Source organism: Pectinophora gossypiella, chromosome 22, assembly GCF_024362695.1.
Source record: "Pectinophora gossypiella chromosome 22, ilPecGoss1.1, whole genome shotgun sequence".
In the NCBI taxonomy this organism is placed as follows: domain Eukaryota; kingdom Metazoa; phylum Arthropoda; class Insecta; order Lepidoptera; family Gelechiidae; genus Pectinophora; species Pectinophora gossypiella.
The window spans coordinates 9,658,523-9,679,147 of record NC_065425.1 but is presented as its reverse complement, the minus strand read 5'-3'; the positions used below and the strand labels follow the sequence as shown (position 1 = coordinate 9,679,147).

Here is a 20,625-nt window from a genome sequence, read left to right as displayed (position 1 = left end):
TTAACGATTGCGATGCACCCACTAAACAAATACCGATGTAAACATATCGCCCGCCCTAAACATGTAAAATGTTTACGATATACTAAATAATATGGAAAAAAGAAAGGGAAACTAATAAAGACTTCAACAATAAAACTTAATCAATAGGAAGGCGAACTAATTTAGTCAAGGACCTCTTGAGCGTGCCGGTGGGAGTTTTGACATCGACCACACGTACGACTTTGTCTTGACCGGGGTACAATTGAGTAATGCGTCCGCGGCGCCACTGCAAAGGGGGAAGGTTGTCTTCTTTGAGAAGAACTAAATCGCCTACACAGGGAGGGTTGACAGGGGAGGTCCACTTCTGTCTGGTCTGTAGGGTATTTAGGTACTCTAAGTGCCAGCGTGACCAAAAATGCTGCGTGATTTGTTGCACTAATTGGAATCGGGTAAGTCGATGCATCTTAACATCCTGATACGGGTACTCGGGTAGGGCAGTTAAAGGCTGACCTACAAGAAAATGGCCGGGAGTCAGTACCTCAACGTCGTTGGGGTCCGGGGAAACAGGGCACAGGGGACGCGAGTTCAGAACTGCCTCTATTTTAGTGAAGACGGTGGTCAGTTCTTCAAAGGTTAGTGGGGTTTCCCCTATAACACGCTTTAGGTGGGACTTCGCTGACTTAACTGCCGCCTCAAATAGGCCGCCCCAGTGAGGGCAAACGGGGGGATCGAACACCCAATTAATTTTCCTTTTGGAAAGCTCTGAGCCTAGCACCGTAGAATATTGGGAGATAAAAGTTTCTAGCTCCTTTAAGTAATTATTGGCCCCTACGTAATTTCGTCCGCAGTCAGATCGGATAAGTCTAGGTAAACCGCGACGTGAGACGAAACGAGTAAAGGTCGCAATAAAGGCTTCGGTAGTAAGGTCCGACACAACCTCGAGGTGAACGGCCTTTGTAGACAAGCACACAAATACACACAGGTAACTCTTAACGAGTTTACGGTTGCGATAGGCTTGAACTTTGGTATAGAAAGGTCCTGCAAAATCCGTACCTACACCATCAAAAGGTCTAGTAGCTGTCACACGGTCTTTAGGTAAGTCACCCATCGGAGGTTGAGAGACTACCGCCTTCAGGCGGTAACAGGGGATACATTTAAAAATGACATGCTGGATGGCTCTCCTGGCGGACAGGATCCAATAGTCACGGCTCAGAATAGCTAGGATGGTATTAGCGCCTGCATGTGCATTTTCTTGGTGACAATGGGAGATTAATAAATTAATAAAATGACCGTTTCTGGGTAGGAGAAGAGGATGACGCGCATCGTAAGGGAGATCAGAGTTACGTAGACGACCCCCAACTCTGATAAGGCCACTGTCATCCAGGAAGAGATTCAACTTCCTCAAAGAATTGTGAATAAGTTCACCACGATGCAAAAGATCTAACTCGTCAGGGAAGGAAATATATTGAACCACCTTAATTATAGATAGAAGGGCTCGTCCACGTTCGTCTGAGGTAAGGAAAGGAGAACTGCGACGATCATTGGGAGATTTTGCATTATGAACAAACCGGAGCATGTATGAGACAACGTTGATTAGACGATTAAGAGAACTATAACGTTCTAGCAATGAAGAAACGTCAAAGGGGAGTGGTGCAGAAGTCATCACCAAACAACGAAGTCCGGGTAAATCAGGACAAGGATCCGGTTCTGTTACACCAGGCCAGAGGTCAGGAGACTGTGTCAGCCACTTGGGGGATAGCCATGAGTGTATGTGATTGACTAATTCGGAGGCAAGGAGACCACGTGACGCGCAATCACTAGGGTTCATAACACCAGGCACGTGTCTCCATATGGACTGAGGTTCGCTGTTGAGGATTTGGGTCACACGGTTTGCTTCAAAAGTTTGCAACTGATGGGCTGGGGTCTTCAACCAGGCGAGTACTATCTTGCTATCCGTCCAACTATTGATATTGTCCAACACCATTGACCTCTGGAGACAGAGGACAACGTGTCGAAGTAATTTTGAAAGGAGAACAGCTCCTAACAATTCCAATTTAGGAATTGTTAAATGGGTCCGAACAGGTGAAATTTTACTTTTCGCCATTATAAGGTGGACGGAGCAAGAGCCTGAAGGATGTTCCACACGCAAGTATACTGCAGCTGCATAGCCGGCTTCGGAAGCGTCGCAGAATCCGTGGATGGAAAGAGACGAGGAACCGGAAGGAACTATGTGGCGAGGGATTCTAATGCTGCTCACCTGGGTAAGGTCTCGGGCAAACGCTTCCCATTCCGCCGCAAGGACTGGGGTCAACTCGTCATCCCACGACAAACCTGAGAGCCACATGCGCTGAATAATTAATTTGGCCTTAAATACAAGAGGGGCTATCCAACCGCAGGGATCATAAATACGTGCGATTAGTGACAGCACCTTACGCTTGGTAGGTCTGGTGAATCCAATCGGGTATTATAGGAAAAGGTGTCGTTCACGGGATCGTACTGAATGCCTAAGACAGCTATCGTCTGGGGATTATTTGAGTCCTGGAAACAATGAGGTTGAAGATGTTCTGGTGGTAGGTCGTCAAGCAGTTCCGGTCTGTTGCTGATCCATTTACGGAGCTCATAACCACCAGATGCCATAATACCTTCCAGCTCAGATTTAAGGAGACGGGCAGATTCAAGGGACTCGGCACCAGTGAGACAGTCGTCGACATAAATGTCACTCTCAAGGACTGCTGCGGCTCGGGGGAACGTAGTACGCTCTCGCTCAGCAAGCTCCAGCAGGGCACGAATGGATATGAAGGGGCTTGATCGCAAACCGTATGTGTTGGTGTTGAGTTCGTAGGCAAGGAGAGGTTGGGAAGGATCCGCACGCCAGAGCACAAGTTGGTACTTTCTGTCCTCGGGATGGATCCACGTCATGCGGAACATCATCCGAATGTCCGTGACAAATACTACCTCGTGTCTACGGAAGTTTAGGAGAATATGGGCAATATCTCTCTGTAGTTTAGGGCCTGTATGCAAGCAGTGGTTGAGGGAGACGCCAGAGGAAGTGGAGCTGCTACCGTCAAACACCACACGTATCTTGTCTCCACCAGTTTTAAAAATTCCATGATGCGGGATAAAATAATGCTCGCGAGTAAGGTCTACCGAAGACAAGGACATATGGTGCAGTTCTAGGTACTCTCGCATGAAGGCCACATACTTATCGCGAAACTCAGAGTTTGCTTGCATACGCTTTTCCAAATTATGGAATCGACGCAAGGCAGTAGTTTTGGAATCACCAAGGCAAGGCCGATCCTGTAGGAAAGGAAGACGAACTACAAATCTACCATCCCTTCCACGGGTGGTAGTAGTTTTAAAGATGGTCTCACACTCTTGATCTAAGGGGTTAGCTACATCCAACTGAGGGGCTTCTTCAATTTTCCAGAACTTTTCTACGATCTGAGATAGTGACACACCCGTCATAGGTGGCTCAAGATCACAGAAACGTCCTGGAACGGGGCCAGAAAGGATAAACCCGAATACGGTAGATAAGGCTGTGAGACCACAAGGCAAAATACTAATCTGGGGCCGCAGAAGGGATCCGATGACATCGGCTCCAAGGAGAACATTTATAGGCCCAGGTTTGTAAAAGGAAGGGTCAGCTAAGAACAGGTGAAAAGTGGAAGACACCACTTGCTTAGGTAACTCTACCTCAGGATGGGTACCAGCAATAACATCAACTACCACTGCCGTAGTCGAGATCTCTGGAATGGTCGAGTTCACAGGCCTAAAACACAGGGAAACAGTACCACGGGACTGCGTAACTTGAACATTACCTATACCACGCACAGGAGTTGAGGAAGGAGAGATGGCAATGTTCATTTGGTCAACAACCAGTTCCGTGGTGATGAGACAACCTTGGGCACCGGTATCACACAGGGCTCGCGCTTCAACAAAGTAACCACAGGAGGTTCGAACCTGAATAAGAGCAGTGGGAAGAAGCACGAGGGAACTTTGAGGGATAGGTTTACAGGCAGGTAGGGAGGATGGAGAAACAGAGCCTAGTTATTGCCTAGAACTCTGGCGAACACCGGAATGAATTCCGGAATTCTGTCGTCGCGAGCTGCCGTGATCCACATGGTGATCACGTGTGGGAGTAGGGGAACGATAATTACGTTCGCGGCGATTATTAGAGGGAGGCGGAGAGCGAGGATGCCTCTCAGCGGAATGAGAGGGAGACGAACGTGCGTACATGCGAGGAGGAGAGGATCGCCGAGGAGGAGAAGATCGCCCGCCCGTACGCGGGGGTGAAGAACGCGTACGGTTAACTACTATATCACGGAAGGTGACGGTGCGGTCTCGCTGAGGTGGATATTGGGGTTGGCGCGGGTCATTAAAACACAACATTGTGTGATGGGATGTGCGATGGCAGGTGCCACAACGATAATCGCGCTTACATAAGGCGACAGAGTGTCCATCTAGGCATCGATAACAGAGACGGGCCTCTCTGATAAAATTAGAGCGCTCTCGTACCGACAGCCGATGAAAGTCCGGACACTCACGGAGGTAGTGCGACCCACTGTCGCACATAAAACACTTGGGCCGAGGTTGTGACGTCATCGTTACGTACGCTCTAGGCAAGGGGTGTAATGGTTTTAAAGTTAATACTTCTACGATCTGTCAAGAGATGGCGCTAGTAGTCATACTCGGTTGTTAAAGTTAAATAAATTCATAGTTTTCATGTTCATAAATTAACATCATTTGGTCGGTTATATATTTTATACGCTTTAAAAATAATAAATAATTTATCTTATCCTTTTTGGTCTGCTTCGGTATTTTTTAGAATGTCTCAAGTCATTAAAGTAAAAGGGGAGGTAGATGGATATCAAAAGGAGAAGGTCAAAGTTTTTTGGGTGAGGAGAATAAGTGTAATGAAATTTTAAGTTGGAAATTACGGAAATAAGCCAACGCATATGAAGTTTCGTTCCGTGAAGTTTTTTTATTTAATAGTGTCATTAGTACGAGAAACGGGGTAAGTCCTGTGTATTATGGTCATCGGGAAATATTAGTGCAAGTTCACAATTGGGTACCTATTATTATCGTTAGAGCCGTTGTCATAGATTTATTGTGTTGTCCTCAGCCTTCAGAAACGCCCTTACGTTACAGTCGAGTTGATGAACCGGGATCCGTAGAAAGTCAAATTATCTATTAGATGTGTCTCGAAATTTCAAACGCAGCAACAGATGCGACCATAGCCTAGGGTCTTAGTGAGCAGAAACGGCTTACGCGGCAAGTCACCCGAACGGATGCGAGTTCGAATCCTGCGTGGAGATACCTTTTTATATTTTTATTTTGTTTTCATTTTATTTTGTTTTCATTTTATTTTGTTTTCATTTTATTTTGTTTTCATTTTATTTTGTTTTCATTTTATTTTGTTTTCATCGCATTTAGTTTACATTTTATTTTATTTTCATTTTATTTTGTTTTTATTTTGTTTTCATTGTATTTTGTTTACATTTTATTTTATTTCCATTTTATTTTGTTTTGTTTTATCTTATTTTGTTTTTATTTTAATTTTATTTACTCGACTGCCTATTTTGTTATAATTTATTGGGTTATAATTTCCTCTTGTACTTTTTTGGACATTTTAGTTCTATTGGTTTTTTTGTTTTGTTTGCTTTATTTCTTTATACGTATGTTATTAAATTAGGCATAACAGAATCTTTTGTGTCTCTGGGTTTTTTTTTATTTTGGATAACTAAGTAAATCGTTTATTAATTTAACTAGAGCATTTATTTATTGTCGTGCTTGTGTCGAGAACCCCAGTCATCACATTGGCGCCCAACGTGGTTGATAGATAACGAAAGATTTTGTTGGCATTAAGGTAGCATGATTATTATTATATTTTGTTTTTAGTTTTCTTATCTAATATTATTCTGTCGCATACATATTGTCACGCGTGATAAATAGTTTGCTGTAGTAATTTTGGTGTAGTTAGCATATCTTTACGGTGGTACACGTGCATTTTTCTATTGTATTGGCTACTTTGTTAGACACTTAGCGACACAATTTTATCAATTTTATTTTAAGTTTTTACATTTTATACCATGGATGTTAATGATTTGTTAAAGGATGAACTCGAATTTGAATTGGCTTGCCGCAGCATTTATAACATTACTACTGTCACATTGATGAGGAAAATTCTTAGGGAAATTTTAAATCGTGAAAATGAAGGAGAATCGTCTATCAAACTCTCGGTACCTTCTTCTTGCGTTGACGATCCTACATCACAAATTGACACTTGTGTCTTTAAATTAAGCGCGATCAATAAGGCTTTGGATGACGTTGCAGGTAAATCCGATCGTGTAATCATCAAACGTATGACTTCACGTTTATTACATCTACAATACCGTGTTAAACTAATTAATCCAGTAAATGAAGATATTGATCGTCATGTTCAATTACTGGAGAACATAAATAAACGTTTAGATTGGATTGAATCACTTAAAAAGAATGACAAAGAAATGGAGGATGAGGGAAAGTTGACAGAAAGTGATAGAGTAATTTTACAGCAGTCGCTAGGTTTAGAAGCAATTCAAATTATTGCCAAAATTGAAGCTGAAGAAAATGCCACAGGGGATCATCAAAGCGTTGAAGAAAACTCGGTAATACATGGAAATACATTTTTTAGTGTCAAGGTCCCAAATGTCCAGACAGAACAAAGGCGTAACAAGTTCGCGAGATCCTCGACATTGGACAAAGAATTCAGCAAACGAAAACTTACACCAATCAAGGATTGGGGAGTAAAGTTCTCGGGCAAAGGAGGAATGAGTATTAATGCCTTTTTGGAACGGGTTGAAGAATTGAAGGATGCACGAAATGCAGATACTGACGATTTATGGAGATATGCAATTGATTTTATGGAAGGGGACGCACTAATTTGGTTCAGAGCTAACAAAGATCACGTTAGCAATTGGGAAGAACTAGTGGATTTAATGACGGTCACGTTCCAGCGACCTTATTACCAAGATGAACTATTGGATGAAATAAAAAGGAGAACACAAGGAAAAGAGGAAAACGTTACGATTTACTTGTCTGTTATGCAAAACATGTTCAATAGACTGCCAGAAAAAATATCAGAATTACAAAAAGTCGCTATTTTGTTAAGAAACATACAACCATATTATCAACAGGCGGTATGTAGGGACAATTTTTTGTCAGTATTAGAACTCACAAAGGTCCTACGTATTTTGGAAAGGACTAAAGCAAATTGTGATAGGTTTCAAGAACCGAAAAGATATTTAAATATGCTGGAACCAGACTTAGCTTATCAGGGACAGAACGAAAATATTAATGCGGTACAGCAATATTCTTCCTCACGCGACATGAACACTACAGATGGAGCAAATCCGGGGATGAAATGTTGGAACTGCCGAGCAGTGGGTCACGCTTTTAGAAATTGTAAATTGCCACGTCAGAGAATATTTTGCTATAAGTGTGGTAAATTTGGTCAGACTACCGATAAGTGCTTGTGTAAGAAGTCGGGAAACGTAAAAGAGGAAGGCATGAGCTCTGCCGAATGTCTTCCAAATTAATTATTCCAGGCCGGGATAATGAAGAATGGCAGAATTGGTTACGGCTCATCTCTCGATATTTTTCCACGGGTGAGATTTGTAATTGGACTGAGACGCGAAAAGACAACCGTTATTATGGCAATATCGTCATCTTAGGCAAACATTTCACTGGTTTGCTCGATTCGGGCGCAACGTCATCAGTCATTTCGGAAACATTAAGCAGGAGGTTGATTGCGATGGGATTCTCAACGCAAGATGCTCCGCAAATTAGTTTGTCCACGGCAGATGGTACACCTCACAATATCTCTTCAGTCATGTACTTGCCGGTTGAATTTATGAACAAATATAACGTCATTAAATTCTACATTATGAATAGTCTTAGTCATAATATGCTACTAGGCATGGATTTTTTTGAAGCTTTTGAGTTAACTATTGGAAAAGACTCGGAAATTTTGAAGGATATTATAGTGGATAGACAACGTGACTCGGAGATGATGGAGCTAAGCAGAACATCTTCAGTAATTTCAAGGCAAGAATTAACGGAGGCACAAGCAACGGAATTGGATGATATAGTAGCAAATATGAGGAAGTATATTGGAAATGGCTTAGGGAGGACGTACCTAATAGAGCATCGCATTGACACAGATGATCAAGGGCCAATTAATCAACGTCAATATCCATTTTCCCCACAGATAATGAGTGAATTAGAAAATGAAATCGATGAGATGTTGAAGATGGATGTCATCGAACCTTCTTACAGTTCGTGGCGGTCACCAGTTCTGCTGGTTAAGAAACCTTCTGGGAAAAATCGAATGTGCTTGGACAGCCGTCAATTAAATAAAATAACTAAGAGGGACTCCTATCCATTGCCACGGGTCTCTACAATCCTTGATAATCTAAAAAATGCACATTACTTATCTACACTCGATTTGAACTCGGCCTTTTGGCAAATTCCACTTGAGAAGAGCAGTAAAGAAAAAACGGCCTTTGGATTACCGGGAAAAGGGCTATTTCAGTTTAAAGTAATGCCTTTTGGGTTAGTAAATGCAAGTCAGACTCAACAACGATTTATGGATAAGTTGTTTCCACCGGAATATGAAGGCAAAATTTTTACATATTTGGATGATATTGTGGTATGTACAGAAACTTTTGAAGATCACATTACTACATTAAGTTGGATTAAAGAACAGTTGTATAAGGCAGGACTGACAATTAATATGGATAAATGTCAATTTGCCAGGGGCTCTCTTAAGTATCTGGGATATATAGTGGATAAAGAGGGCTTACGTACTGACCCTGACAAAGTTAGTGCAATAATTAATTATCCGATGCCAAAGTCATACACGGAACTTAAGAGATTCATAGGTTTGGCAAGTTGGTACAGGCGATTTGTGGAGAATTTCGCTATAGTAGCGGCACCTTTACACGACCTTACAAAAGGAGGAAAAAAAGGTCGTGGAATCATATGGAACAAAGAGGCAGAACGAGCTTTTAAAAACCTAAAAACCGCACTTACAACAACTCCAGTATTAAGTTGTCCTGATTTTTCCTCAGAATTTATCATTCAGTGTGATGCGTCGAGCAGAGGTACAGGCGCGGTACTAATTCAATTGAAAGAAGAAGTGGAGAGACCTGTTGCCTACACAAGTCGAAAGTTAACAGACAGAGAAACTAAGTATTCAACTTCGGAGAGGGAATTGTTAAGTGTCATACACGCAGTGGAGCAGTTTCGTCCGTATATTGAAGGAACTCGTTTCAAGGTCATTACAGACCACAGCGCACTACAGTGGTTACATAAGACGAAAGACCCACATGGACGATTAGCTCGTTGGGCAATGAGACTTCAGCAGTTCGATTATGAAGTGATTTATCGCAAAGGAAAGGAAAATACGGTACCAGATGCCCTATCGAGAGCAATAGAACAAGAAATAAACGTAATAGATATTAGAGCAGAGGATAAGGATGAATGGTACAGGCTAAAGGAAGAGGCCGTTAAGAATGGGAAACCTGACACAGATTGGACCCTTAGTCAGGGCACACTGTGGAAGTATTTAAGGCTTAACCAGTTTCCAGATGATAACGATTCATGGAAAATGGTGATTCCTGAAAAACTAAGACTTCAAGTTTTAAAAGAATGTCACGACGATCCACTAGCAGGCCACTTTGGAGTCAAAAAGACTGTAAACAGAGTCAGGCAGCGTTATTACTGGCCCACATTGATTAAAGATGTTAAAGAATATGTTCGGAAATGCGAAACTTGCGCCAAACACAAGGTCTCCCAACTACCACCTCCCGGACTCATGGGCAAACATAAAAATGTAACTGAACCATTTCAGATAGTCTCTATGGATTTAATGGGCCCTTTTCCACGCTCCAAATCCGGAAACACCATGCTGCTGGTAATATCATGTTGGTTCAGTAAATTTGTTTTGCTTTTTCCTTTAAGAAATGGAAAGGTATCAAATATAACAAAAATTGTCGAAGAACAGGTATTTTTAGTTTATGGCAGTCCAAAAGTAATAATATGTGACAATGGCAAACAATTTGTAGCAGGTCAATTTAAAGACTTAGTGAGAAGTTACAATTCAGAAGTTTGGTATACGCCGTATTATCATCCCCAGGCAAATCCCACAGAGCGAGTAAATCGTGTGATAGGAACAACCATAGCATCATATATACAGGACAATCACAAGGAATGGGATTTACACATTCCTCACATTGGTCATGCCATCCGGACTGCCGTACATGAAGTCACAGGAAAAACTCCCTCGTATTTATTTTTTGGCCGGGAGACATCTCATCAAGGAAACTCGATGATACATTTTAATAAAGATGGTGACTTAAAGCTTGATAGATCCGGATATGACAGCAGAATAGAATTCAGAAAAAATATATACAAGCAAGTAAACGAAAAGTTGAAAAAAGCTTATGAGATTAATAGTCGCAATTATAACACTCGGAGACGTGTTTGTACTTTTAATGTGGGAGATATGGTATGGAAACGGACAAAGCCATTATCTAATGCCAACAAAAACTTCATGGCAAAGTTAGCTCCCAAGTTTGAAAAGGCAATTATAGCTGAGAAATTATCTTCAGACGTATACATGCTGAAGAGTTTAAAAGGAAAGAATCTCGGTAGATGGCACTCAGGTGATTTAAAACGCGTTGTTTGACAGTATAAAGAATCCTGTTTGGATTCTTTTCTTTAGGAGGGGGGATATTGTAATGGTTTTAAAGTTAATACTTCTACGATCTGTCAAGAGATGGCGCTAGTAGTCATACTCGGTTGTTAAAGTTAAATAAATTCATAGTTTTCATGTTCATAAATTAACATCATTTGGTCGGTTATATATTTTATACGCTTTAAAAATAATAAATAATTTATCTTATCCTTTTTGGTCTGCTTCGGTATTTTTTAGAATGTCTCAAGTCATTAAAGTAAAAGGGGAGGTAGATGGATATCAAAAGGAGAAGGTCAAAGTTTTTTGGGTGAGGAGAATAAGTGTAATGAAATTTTAAGTTGGAAATTACGGAAATAAGCCAACGCATATGAAGTTTCGTTCCGTGAAGTTTTTTTATTTAATAGTGTCATTAGTACGAGAAACGGGGTAAGTCCTGTGTATTATGGTCATCGGGAAATATTAGTGCAAGTTCACAATTGGGTACCTATTATTATCGTTAGAGCCGTTGTCATAGATTTATTGTGTTGTCCTCAGCCTTCAGAAACGCCCTTACGTTACAGTCGAGTTGATGAACCGGGATCCGTAGAAAGTCAAATTATCTATTAGATGTGTCTCGAAATTTCAAACGCAGCAACAGATGCGACCATAGCCTAGGGTCTTAGTGAGCAGAAACGGCTTACGCGGCAAGTCACCCGAACGGATGCGAGTTCGAATCCTGCGTGGAGATACCTTTTTATATTTTTATTTTGTTTTCATTTTATTTTGTTTTCATTTTATTTTGTTTTCATTTTATTTTATTTTGTTTTATCTTATTTTGTTTTTATTTTAATTTTATTTACTCGACTGCCTATTTTGTTATAATTTATTGGGTTATAATTTCCTCTTGTACTTTTTTGGACATTTTAGTTCTATTGGTTTTTTTGTTTTGTTTGCTTTATTTCTTTATACGTATGTTATTAAATTAGGCATAACAGAATCTTTTGTGTCTCTGGGTTTTTTTTTATTTTGGATAACTAAGTAAATCGTTTATTAATTTAACTAGAGCATTTATTTATTGTCGTGCTTGTGTCGAGAACCCCAGTCATCACAGGGGGAAAGAGCGCGGGCCATAACTTTGGCCGGGGCCGACCGGGGGGCACTAGACGCCGGAGGACGGGTGTCCACTAGTGCAGTACTACCTACATTATCGTAGTGTCGACACTCATTCTCCAGAAAGGTAATTAGGTGGTCAAAGGTGGGTAACGACCGCGGGTCATCGCCATAACGACGTTCAAATCGAGATTTGAGTTCCGAAGGTAACTTTCCCAAACATATATGAACCAACATATAGGACCAGTGTTTAACAGGTAAGTCTAGTCGTTCTAAACACCGATAGGATGACAAGAGGGGATTGAGGAACGATATCCTCAAGCCAGACAATTTGGATGTAATGGTAGGAAGGGACATAATATGAGCGATGTGTGTGTCTGTCAACACCCGTAGGTTGTGGTATCTCCGTTTTAATAGATCGCGAGCTACACCATAATTGCCCGCTTCGATCTTTAAATGTTGAATAAGTCGGCGCGGTTCATCCGACAGAGCCCCTACTAGGTAATGCAACTTGAGAGTAGGGGTCAGGTTGGGTTGTGAGTCGACTACGCTATCGAACTGATCGATAAAACTGATCCAAGTATCAGGTTGGCCGTCAAAATGCGGGATTGGCAAGTCCGGGAGCCTACTCATATTTGATTCTGAGGTGGAGGGTCTAGCATCTTTGACAGGAGTACTAAACGCGGAGGGTTCGCCTGGAGGCTGAGGACGTATCTCTTCATATTTCATTTTAAGATCGTCCACCTTCTCCCGTAACACACGCATTTGTCGCTTAACATAGGTGTATTCCTGCTCATAGATATTAGGGTCAAGGCCACCTAGCAAGCGGGCACACGCGTTAGAGAACTTCTCCTGGTGTTTATCGACTTCATATAAGCGAACACGTAATTTAGCCGCGGAATATGAATCTAACATTTCGTGAGTATCATCTATCCACTCACCAATAAAACGCACCACACCAACTGCGTCACGATATTCGGGCGTATCGGTGAAGAGTACATGCCTAACAGTCACATTGTCGTTATCCGACATGATAGGTAAAGTTCACTATAAAATTCGAAGTATAACTCGAAAATGCGAGAACGAAGCTAAAGGTAGTGACTCGATAAGGACCGGCTGATTGGGAACAAAAGATTTAAACGCGCTTACAATAGTAGGCTGATAAGATGCATTCAACTAACTAACAAACAAGTTACGTAAGATACAGCTGTTTTAATCACTTCTTACACTTTGAAATATACGATTGGCAAATTCGAATAGGTAATTAATAAGTAATGCGGTGTAAATGTTATGCAGAAGTAGGTAGGCGCATCACAATTTCAATTCTACAAATACGCAATTTAAAAGGAAGAATTAATTTATTTAAGGGGTTTTAGTACTGTTATGATTATGAGATACTATGTTGGATGCAATTATTAGATTAGAGGGATCTAAACTACGCTCTGCTACCAAATGTTTTGGAAGTTGCTGGGGTACAGGGGAACACAAAGTAAAATATAAAATAGTCAGTCGACGAACTATGGCAATATGATGTGGTACGTTACCGATACTCCTTGTAGGGTAGGCAGGATACTCTCACTAGTCTTCAGGCACTGGTTAACTTACACACATACGCACAGTGTCGTGGGCCGGTCGGTAATGTGTCATAGAACATACAAGGTGGGGAGTAGGCAGAGCTTGTATTGCGGTTATTTATAAAATTAACGATTGCGATGCACCCACTAAACAAATACCGATGTAATTTTTTATTGTTTTGTATTTTTTCTTGAAATAACCTACCGCTTTTTTTTGACGTGACTTATTGTCGATTTGCCGCAAATGGCATTAACTACTTGGCTGGACAAATGGGGAGCGCTGAAGGCTCTCACCCGGAATACAGCTCCAGACCTACAAGCAACCCATACAGTCCACTTGCCCCAGCTGAAACTACTTGGCAGGACAAATGGGGACCGCTGAACAAATACCGATGTAATTTTTTATTGTTTTGTATTTTTTCTTGAAATAACCTACCGCTTTTTTTTGACGTGACTTATTGTCGATTTGCCGCAAATGGCATTAACTACTTGGCTGGACAAATGGGGAGCGCTGAAGGCTCTCACCCGGAATACAGCTCCAGACCTACAAGCAACCCATACAGTCCACTTGCCCCAGCTGAAACTACTTGGCAGGACAAATGGGGACCGCTGAGGACTCTCACCCGGTTCTTTAGTATCAAGCACAAGTACTTTTTTTACTTGACTTATTGTAGCTTTGCCGCAGGTGGCATTAACTACTTGGCCGGACAAATGGGGAGCGCTGAAGGCTCTCATCGGGTACAACGTTTTAAGACAACAGGCCTAAGGGTGCCCAGCAAGTTAGTACTCACTGTCTTTAGTGTCCAGCAAGAAGTCAGCGGTCTGGTTGAGCGAGTTGATGAGTGTACCATTAATGGTACCGTTGACGATGGTCACGTTGGTACCGTTGACCATCGGTTGCAGGTGTGGCAGCGCTGGTGACGTCCAGGCCAGGATCGTGCCGCCTATCACCGCGCCGATGGCCGCTGGAAGAATAGGAACAGCTGTTAGGTGGCGTCCAGTGTAGCGACTCAGTTGGTTATACAGGGGGTGACTGAAAAGCAGCAGCAATGCTGAGGCTCCTCCTTTTCGGCCACAACTGATAATGTGTTACATGTAATTAGGTTTAACCTCTCATATGCCGAGATACCAGACACAATAGATTTTACATTGTGTCTGGTCGAGATCCGCGTTCCGGCGTTCGAAAGATTAAGCAATTTTGTAAAAATATTTGTGGTTGAATAAACTTCTTTATTATTATTTTTATATTTTTGTTGTAAGTAAACAACACAAGTGCCAAAAAGCGGGTGTACGGTCACGAGTACTAATATGTATACACTTTGAAACCATGTCACATTAACTTTTTTGACAAATTAAACCGTAAGTCTCATTAAATGTCAAATATGATAGTGCCACAGGGTTCTAAAGTGGTTACATGATATTGCTCATGACTGTACACACAGTGTTAGTGACACCGTACAGGATACGGAAGGGGGTAATGCTCATGATTCTGAGTTTAAAAACAAAACAAAACATGAATTTTGCTACAAGAAATTTTCCTTGATAATAACTCACAATCGTTAGTTGAATTCTGTCCGCCGGAAGTCCGTGTTACTTTATGGCTGAATTATCCCCCTCAGTATCTTGTACGGGATCGCTAACACCCTTCATACACCTCTGCCTACCCCTTTGGGGATACAGGCGTGATGAAACAAAATACAAACAATCTACAAATCATCATCCTAGCATTATCCCGTTTTCTCAGGGTCCGCTTACGTAAGCTCAAGGTTTGTTTTTTACAGAAGCGACGGCCTGTCTTACCTTCTAACCCGAAGGTAAAACCGGCCTTAGGTCGCATATTTCCGAACCGAATATCTCGGGTTTCCTTACTATGTTATCCTTTACCGCTGAGCACGTGATAATCATTTATGATCCAAACAAACTCATCCTAGCATTACGCGTTTTTCACAGGGTCTGCTTACAACCTAACCTGAAGATTTGACAGGTCCGGTTTTTTACAAAAGCGACTGCCTGTCTGACCTTCCAACCCAAAGGGAAATCGGCACAATGCAGGTTAGGTCGCATATTTTCGAAACGCATTTCTCGTATATGTAGGTTTCCTCACGATGCGTTCCTTCACCGCTGAGCACGTGATAATCATTTATGATCCAAACATGAATTCGAAAACAAATTCAAACAAACTAACAATCAAAAAATATAAAACTGATTTATCTTTCTACTTCTCATATGGATGTATGCCAAAAATCAGTCATTCATAAAATCAATTTATCGCTTACGCAAGTTCAGATTTCGCTCGTTTGTAATCACGTGAGTGTTATAAAATTAGATAGATTCGTAGCCAATATTGTTGATAGGGTTATTCACTGGGTGTTGCTATTTTAACACGTTGACAGTCCAGTGATCCATATACGGGTCATGACGGATTAGCTCCATACGTCCGTGACCCATACATGGGTCACTAAGAAACCAGGTATGCACTAAGGGCGGCTGCTCCACTTGGATCCCGGGTAACTTAGCAGAGGTTTGCATTACAGTATGTTTGATGAATGCTATTGTCCACTGTATGGTTCACTGGACTGTCAACGAGTTAAAAATAAAAACAGTACTTATCAGTTGTGGTCGTCATTACGCCCGTCGCTTAGTGACAAGATGTCGAGCGGACATTTTTTTTAAAGAGATTGGTAATTTGTTTATATACGACGTCAATGACCTAGAGTATAGTTGCTTACCAGCAGTAGCAGCGACGTACTGTGTTAGTTTTCTTGTCTCGCCGCTCCGCTCTACGGAGAGCATGTGCATCGTCGGCTTGTCCATCTCTGATCACTTATGTGTGCCTGGTACCATTCTGAAACAATCCAGAATACATCTTAATATTGCAAGTCGCAAATAAATGCGATATCGAATCGCAAATATTTAATCTTTCACTTAGGTATTCTAAATCAACATAACTAGGTACTCAATCATATAAATTATTAAGTACAGGATTTTTTTTTTACTTGAGCTTTGCTTGCCTCAATAAGAAGTCATACACCCCGTTACTCCATAAGTACGAGCGAGACAAAGAATCTGCGCACGCTCCCTCGAACTCCTCAGCGGCTTACGACAATTTAGACGAAAGTCAATACCTGTATGTGTGTGTATAGTCTATTATTTATTATTATAGTTTTCTTTAGATTATGGTTAGGTATATTTTTAGTATATATGGATTATATTAAATTGAGTATTTATTAATATATGTACGTATAGTATAGAGTATTTATTATATTAACTTTAGTTTTTACTTTTAGGTATTTATTTATTTATTTTTTTGTTGCACCATCCCGCATCCAAGTTGTAAATGTTTGTTTCCTTTTGTTGGTTGCCTGGAAGAAATTGCTCTAGAGCAATAAGGCCGCCCAAATTGTACTGTATTCATGTGTTATGTCTGATTGTTGAAATTCTAGTTCTGTGCAATAAAGTATATTTGATTTGATTTGATTTGATTTGAAAGTCACCCCCTGAGGGGGGTGAGGTCGGCGCTCGATACAAATTGGGGCGGGGCGGAGAATTACCGTTCTACAGGGCGTAGTTTTTCGGACCCGCCAAACTTTAAGGGTTGTATTCTACGAGTAATTTCATCGACAAAACACCCCCATATGTGGCGTGAAATCTCAATAAGATTTTTGCTGTTTTATTTTACAAAAAAATAACATTAGATGCTTTTAACTAATTTGTGTACCTTTTTAGCAGTTGTGGATATTTTTATTCGATAGAGACGACTTTTTGCAGATAAAAGCATTTTATTTCATGTCCGTAAGGCCTTTAAATCTCGAGACATTATTTTTTATTAAGGAGAAGAAAATCTAAAATTTTAAAATGGCCGCCATTTCTAGATTTGACCCCACATGTAGGGGTGTTTTCTCGATGAAATTACTAGTAGAATCCGCCCTTAAAGTTTGTCGGGTCCGAAAAACTACACATTGTTACGTAGTTTTATTGTTTATTCTATGGTCTATTACACTTCTCACTCCCGACTCATTTGACAAACTATTAACTACTAATATGGAATCCATATAATGTAAATAAAATTTTTGTTATGTATATGAGGACACTGCGCGGCTCTTAAATTGATGATGATGATATGAGGACAAGTTATATTATATAATATAATTTTACGACTTGGTGATAAACTTATCAAAGGTCAGTTTGTTTACATCTGATGTGTTCATATGCTAAGCGACAAGAATCTCGTAAATGTAAATTAATAAAAAGTGACCTTTCGGCTATATATTTTTTTGTTTTTAAGAATAGATTGTTTGCCACAATCTCGTCCGATGATAAGCGAAAATATGACCTAAAGTGGTAGGTGCTTTTTTTTTTTTGACGTGACTTATTGTAGATTTGCCGCAGATGGCATTAACTAACTTGGCCGGACAAATGGGGAGCGCTGAAGGGTCTCACCCGGTACAACGTTTAAGACAACAGGCCTGAGGGTGCCCAGTTGGACGCGTACCTCGGCTCAGGGTGTCGTCTGAGAGGAAAAATATTTGAAAGAATTAATCGACCCTAGTGGGTAATTGAGATATGAATGTTATGATTACCTTATGCAATAGAAATAGCATTACGACCGTCGGCCACCTGTCGTCCTTGCGAAGTGTAATGTGTGCTAATTGACACTAAATATGGTCGAATTAACACCGTTATAACAGAAGCAAAACGATGAGCATTCAATCTGGATAGATTTGCGGTTCAATTGATATTACGGCGATACGACTCACCACAATACAATACAATACTAATACACGTTATTGCACCAAAATAAAAATAAATAATTACAAAAAGACTCTTAACTAAGTACATGGCAAATAGCGGCCTTATTGCTTAAAGCGATTTCTTCCAGACAACCATAAGGTGAGGAAAAGTGTAAAAAAAATTAAAAGATCACCACCTATCACGTCGCGTCGGTCTAACAGAAAGCTCAGTTTTCTTCTATTGTGTGGGTTGTGAGATGCATTACCAACCCCATCAACCCTGGTGTCAGGGTTACTATTCGCCAAAGGCCCCTCACATGGCTCATGTAACGACTACTAGCTTACATCTGTAAGTAGTAACCGGGACCAACGCCTTAACGTGCCTTCCGAAGCACGGATCTTACTTTCGGACAATCAGGTGATCAGCCTGTAATGTCCTACAGCTAAACTAGGGAGCCCAACGCTTAAACCGCTGGACCACGGAGGCCGTTTGAAGAAAGCTCAGTGAGGTGTGGGTACTTAGTTCATCTTTCGATGGATTTACCTCTGAATACCCCAATTGGGATTTAGTCGTGACTTATAATAATAATAATAATAAAACACTTTATTGCACACAAATTCACAAAACATTTACAGGATAAACTTATTCTAAGGTGGGCAAAGGCGGCCTTATCGCTAAGAGCGATCTCTTCCAGACAACCTTCGGCAGAGGATATAGTACACTTGTACAGCTGCAGTGTAGCGCGCAAAAAAGTAAAATAAAATAAGAGAAAGAAAAATATATATATATATGTAATTATATATATTTTTTATTTATTTATTTTATATACATAATATATATATATATATATCACTATAAATATATACATACAATGATACATATAAGTAAAAATAGAATATTAGTTGCAAGACGATGATGACTTATGTTGTTGTTGTAAATTTATATTGCCTATGGATACGGCACGATCCATGCACATTACATACATACATAAATGCACGCCTATTTCCCACCGGGGTAAGCAGAGAAGGCTGGCACGATTTCACTTGCTACTATAACCAGCCAATTTTATCTTCTTCTATCGTGTGGGTTGTGAGGTGGAGTACCAACCTCATCAACCCTGGTGTCAGGGTTACTATTGATCCGCCAAAGACCGCTGACATGACTCATATAACTACTACGTACTTATACCAGTAAGTATTAACCGGGACCAACGACTTAACGTGCCTTCCGAACCACGGATCGTCTTACTTTCGGACAATCAGGTGATCAGCCTGTAATGTCCTAACCAAACTAGGGGCCACAAAGTATTTTTTAGCCAATTTTATTATATTAGCTATAGTTGAAGTCATGGTAGCCCAGTTGGTACGCTCGCCTCTCACTTTCAGGTCACAGTTTCGAATCCAGCACAGGCCTAAATTTTATGGAATCCCATTTGCTTCAATCCTGACACTTCTCGTGCTTCCTCATCCAACAATCGTTTCATACACGCACGCCGGTTCAGAGAATACCGTACTTTCCCAATTTGTTTTGAAGTGTTTACAACGTACAGTCATGAATTAAGAATATTGATGTTTTTCAAGTATCTACACTATTTCATTATCAGAGTGATTGACACGTGATCAGCAAGGCCAGTAGTCAAGACCTGGCGATGGTTATCAACGTCAGACTATTAGGGTTACTATAATATATTTATTTCCGATTTGAGATGACTTATTGTACTAGATTTTTTACCGCTCATTACAGACACGCTCTTGTCATCGACATCTCTGTAGCGTTCTCAGGACCCCAATACCGACCCCGCCGGCGTGGTCGACGATTTCCCTCAATCAGCGCTTATCGCTATCGACCCACTCATAACATAAACTGCCTATATACGTCCCACCGCTGGGCACAGGCCTCCCCTCAATCAACTATGGGGGTATGGAGCATACTCCACCACGCTGCTCCACTGCGGGTTGGTGGAGGTGTTTTTACGGCTAATAGCCGGGACCGACGGCTTAACGTGTCCTCCGAAGCACGGAATCATCTTACTTTTTCGGACAATCAGGTGATTCAAGCCTGAAAAGTCCTTACCAAACAAAGGACAGTCTCACAAAGTGATTTCGACAATGTCCCCATCGGGAATCGAACCCGGACCTCCAGATCGTGAGCCTAACGCTCTAACCACTAGTCCTCAAAAACAATATAGATGGCGCTGTACAGCTCTAACGTGATAATTTTTAAGATTTGACAGGTCTGGTTTTACAGAAGCGATTGCCTGTCTGACCTTCCAACCCGCGAAGGGAAAACCAGCCCAATATAGGTTAGGTTAGATTTCTCGACTAAGTATATGGGTTTCCTCACGATATTTTCCTTCACCGCTGAACACGTGAAAATTCCACTCCATATTAACTCAGAATCATGAGCTGAATCATCCTCAGTATTCGGTACGGTGTCACATGATTAAAAGCAAAGACTTCAGGACACTTCTGTCATGATTTAAAAATAAATAATTTAACTATTAATAGTTCAAAA

General features: G+C 41.0%; 1 protein-coding gene across 1 annotated transcript in view; it reads right to left on the bottom strand.

Moving 5' to 3' along the window:
• LOC126377091 (facilitated trehalose transporter Tret1-like) overlaps window positions 1-20,625 on the bottom strand; it is a 46,572-nt gene that overhangs the window by 7,697 nt on the left and 18,250 nt on the right. Inside the window, exons 2-3 of the mRNA XM_050024748.1 lie at window positions 16,110-16,225; window positions 14,172-14,345 (exon numbers count right to left, since the gene is read on the bottom strand). Coding sequence (XP_049880705.1) covers window positions 14,172-14,345; window positions 16,110-16,194 — 259 coding nt within the window. The 5' untranslated portion in view covers window positions 16,195-16,225. The remainder of the gene's footprint in view (window positions 1-14,171; window positions 14,346-16,109; window positions 16,226-20,625) is intronic.